Here is a 3887-nt window from a genome sequence, read left to right on the forward strand (position 1 = left end):
CTTAAACAAATTGCCAATGTTGGGTAAATAATCTGAGGCTGCAAAGATATGTGCGCTATAAACTCCAATGAAGCTACTCATTTAGTATGACTATATTTAAGTGTTTTCCAATGTGTTCTCATTTTCTGCACTGAACCAAAACCTCCCAGTGTTAGAGGAACTCATGACTTACAAACAGAACACTATACACGCGCACACGGGGAGAGAACACTGTCTGCACGCGCACACGGGGGGTGCACTCTGTCCCTCATTCATTTGCTGGATGAAACTTCTGGCCACGAGCCCGCCACGCGCGTTTGGCTGAGTTGGAAGTGGGTAGGGCCCCCGAGGGAGGGGCTTACCCGGTTAAAGGCCAGGATATCAGACCGGTCGTGTCATTTGTAGATGAAAGTTCCACGCGCACTGATGGTTATCTGAGGAGCAGAGAAGTTTGGGACAGTGGTGGATGCACGAAGAGAGAAACTCAAGTTCTCTGGACTAATCACTCAGCTGCAGATCTTTTTTATTAGACTGGTGTTCCTTTTTACTTTGCACAGACTGAGCAGTAAATACAAACAGGTGAGTTTACACATTTTTTTCAACATCACTTATGAAGAAAAATGGCCCAAATTGATCTTATTAGTGATCCAAAATCGTGCTCCCAAAGTTGTCCTCTTAGAGGCAGAAGCAACATTGAATATTGTTAAGTTCAATAAACTGAAATAAAAATCGTAAATGTGTTGTGTTCTAGCCTAATTAAGTTTGGTTACATATAGTCCAGACACAATTCTCCAGCTAAAGTTCTAATTTAATAAATTACAGCTTTTGTCCCACTTTTGTGCATTAGTGCACAATAGGACAGTTTTGTTCTTTCAAAACAATAGCAAATAATCTGTCCGAGGACATAAAATAAACAAAAAACAATCTATTCACTTTGTTTATTCTAATGTTTGGGCTACATGGATTATTGTTGCATTATTCTTCAAGATTTTAAAAAACAAAACGTGTGTGTTTTGTATGTTGCTGATTTAATCTTTGAGCTTTATGTTGAGTAAATCCTGTTGTGTCCCAGATTGACAGGGTCTCTACAGATCTGTAGTGACTATAGAGTATAACAACATGGGGGATATTCCTATTATTTTCCTTAATATCAGAATATCACCCTTTGATGCATTTGAGATAACTACTGGGCTTCTTCCAAACAGCTTGCTCTTTAAAAGATGAGTTGATCAGAATTTAGTGCGGAAATTAGAAGAGCTCATTCTGTTATTCATGGTACAACATCTTACCATTACATATACATTTTAGGGAGAAGCATCATGCATTAAACATTTAGCTCTTAAAATATTACACTCTTGAGGTTACTGACTTTTTGTGCTGTTTCTTTTTTTTTCAGATCAAAATGATGACCAAACAATTTGGAAAGAGTGGCGATGTGAGTGAGCTGGTGAGCTCCCTTGGCTGGCTGGAGGAGGAGGATGACGGCAGTTCTCAGGATGGAGAGGAAAGCCATGGCATGACTGTTGGTGGACGAATCCGCTCCTGCACAGAACTAGGCAGTGAGGACATGGAGGAAGAAGAGGAGGAGGAAGACGAGGATGATGATGGGGAGCAGGAGATCGGACCAAATGGAGAACAAGCTCCCAAAAGGAGAGGCCCTAAGAAGAAGAAGATGACCAAAGCAAGAAAAGAGAGATGTCGTACCCGGCGAGTCAAAGCCAACGCTAGAGAACGTTCCCGTATGCACGGGCTGAACGATGCCCTGGAAAGTCTGCGCGGAGTGATGCCCTGCTTCTCCAAGACACAGAAGCTGTCGAAGATTGAGACCTTGCGGCTGGCACGCAACTATATCTGGGCTCTGTCGGAGTCGCTCGAGAGTGGCCAGTCCCCTGAGAGTCACGGCTTTGTGGAGATGATGTGTAAAGGTCTGTCTCAGCCCACCAGTAACCTCGTGGCCGGCTGCTTGCAGCTGGGACCCAGTCCAATAATGCTCAACAAGATGGACGATAAGTGTGGCGGCCCGGGGGTGGGTGGTGTTGGGGGTCAGGTTAGCCATCCCCTCAGCTACCCGTCTCCAGGCCTTCCCAGCCCCCCCTATGGCTCCCTGGAGGCTTCCCACCTCCTCCACATGAAGGGATTCAAGGGGTACGACAACCCCTCCCCTAACGAGTGCAGCAGTGGCACTCCGCCATATGATGGACCCCTCACTCCCCCTCTGAGCATCAGTGGCAACTTTGCCCTGAAGCAGGAGCCCTCTCCCTGTGAGTCAGATAGAAACTACACATCCCACCCTGGCCACCACGCCCACTACCTCTCGTCCCACCATTACCCCACTTCCACAACTGGCGGCCTACCCGGAGGGCCTCAGGGCCATCCACTTTTTCAAGCGTCACGCTATGAGCTGCCCCTGGACGTGGCCTTTGACCCCTTCACTCCCTCTCACCTGGTCGCCTCTCAGATGGGCAGCATGTGAGATGTGACCATAAACACTTAAAAGAGGCCCAGTGATTGACTCTGCTATGAAATTGGCCGGAAGATGGTATAGGTAAATGGTTTGCATTATGTTGTCTAGAAATCTGAGAGAGCACTGAACGCTCAGAGAGAGACTCACCACCTCAACTCAATCTACCTGACATCATTTTTTAATATTGTATTTATTCTTTTTTGTTATGATTATAATTGATTTAGTTTTTAATTATTTCTAAAGAAGTTGTCCCCTCAGTTGTTAGTGATGAAAGATTATTTGACTGAATCAAATATCCACACTAAAAGCATTACACAGATGCTTCAGGTGTAGAAAATGAACAAAGATGACTTTCTTAGAAGTGCACGTCTGCATATTAACAGAAATTGAACAAAAAGTCATAACCTAAATTATGCACTGAGGCCTACAGTCAATGTCCCCCTTGCCAGAAGAAAACCCAATGCATTTATTTATATCTGTATTTAATATTTATTTTGATCATGTCTTGTCCTTTTTATATTTTTCAGTTTTACTGTTCACTTGGTTTTGTTGTCAGTCACTAGAAGCTGTACTGTATTTAATTTATTTATTTGAAGGCTTTCAGGTACTTGTTTATTTGGTGTTACAGTTTTTGTCATACTGTACTGTTGTAAATATTTTACTGTTTCGCACTTAATTGAATAAATATTCTTATATTATATACTATTCCCATATTTTGCCACGTGTTTTCTTATATGCGGTCATCCAGTTCCTACATTTCAGTCAAACAGAAAGGGCACGTCTCCCAATAGAGCGCAGGGTACCTATATGCAGTTACATCAAATTCAAGTGGACACCAGTTAAATAACAATAATGTACTTAGACTTCTATAATAATAAAGCTCTGTTTACATAAGCATCTTGAAATTCTTGGCAGCCTTCAAACTATACTGAAGTCACCACAAGGCAGAAGAGTGATTTTGATAATTTTCTATTTCACAACAAAATCCAAATTAGCTAAACTCATTTCTAAATAGTGTAATCATATTAACAGGTAACTCAATACCAGCTCATCACGGTCTCATAATAAAGTTCCAGGTGTTTTACTGAATTCATGCAATATGGCAGTGATTAAAGTGCATGTTTCCAACATTAACATGCATAAGAATATTGCTCAGTACTTTTGAGGTATATCGCCTGAAAAACAAAAACACAATAAAAAAACAAAATATATAATCTTGGACTAAAGAAAATGAAATTGAAGTGGCCCAGATTCTTTTAACAACAAACATGGACACATTTATATAAGAAATTAAGACAACGTTTCTGGAATAAAGGAGATCTTTGTGACAATAAGTCTGTTGCAGGCGTCTGTGTGTGTATGATGTCATTCAGGGGTTTTCTCTGGGGTTTCTATCAGGTCAGACAGGACGCTGTTGTGGGCCATGGGAAAACAGCTCTGGGGA

General features: G+C 42.0%; 1 protein-coding gene across 1 annotated transcript; it reads left to right on the forward strand.

Moving 5' to 3' along the window:
• Window positions 1-422: 422 nt before the first annotated feature.
• neurod4 (neuronal differentiation 4) lies at window positions 423-2889 on the forward strand. The gene is made up of 2 exons (XM_068598046.1): window positions 423-558; window positions 1376-2889. Exon 2 carries the CDS (start codon window positions 1382-1384, stop codon window positions 2450-2452), a length of 1071 nt encoding a protein of 356 aa, XP_068454147.1. The 5' UTR covers window positions 423-558; window positions 1376-1381; the 3' UTR covers window positions 2453-2889.
• Window positions 2890-3887: the final 998 nt, after the last annotated feature.

This window comes from Clinocottus analis, unplaced genomic scaffold (assembly GCF_023055335.1).
Source record: "Clinocottus analis isolate CAN_PGR_092001 unplaced genomic scaffold, fCliAna1.0.p SCAF_4, whole genome shotgun sequence".
Taxonomy (NCBI): Eukaryota; Metazoa; Chordata; class Actinopteri; order Perciformes; family Cottidae; genus Clinocottus; species Clinocottus analis.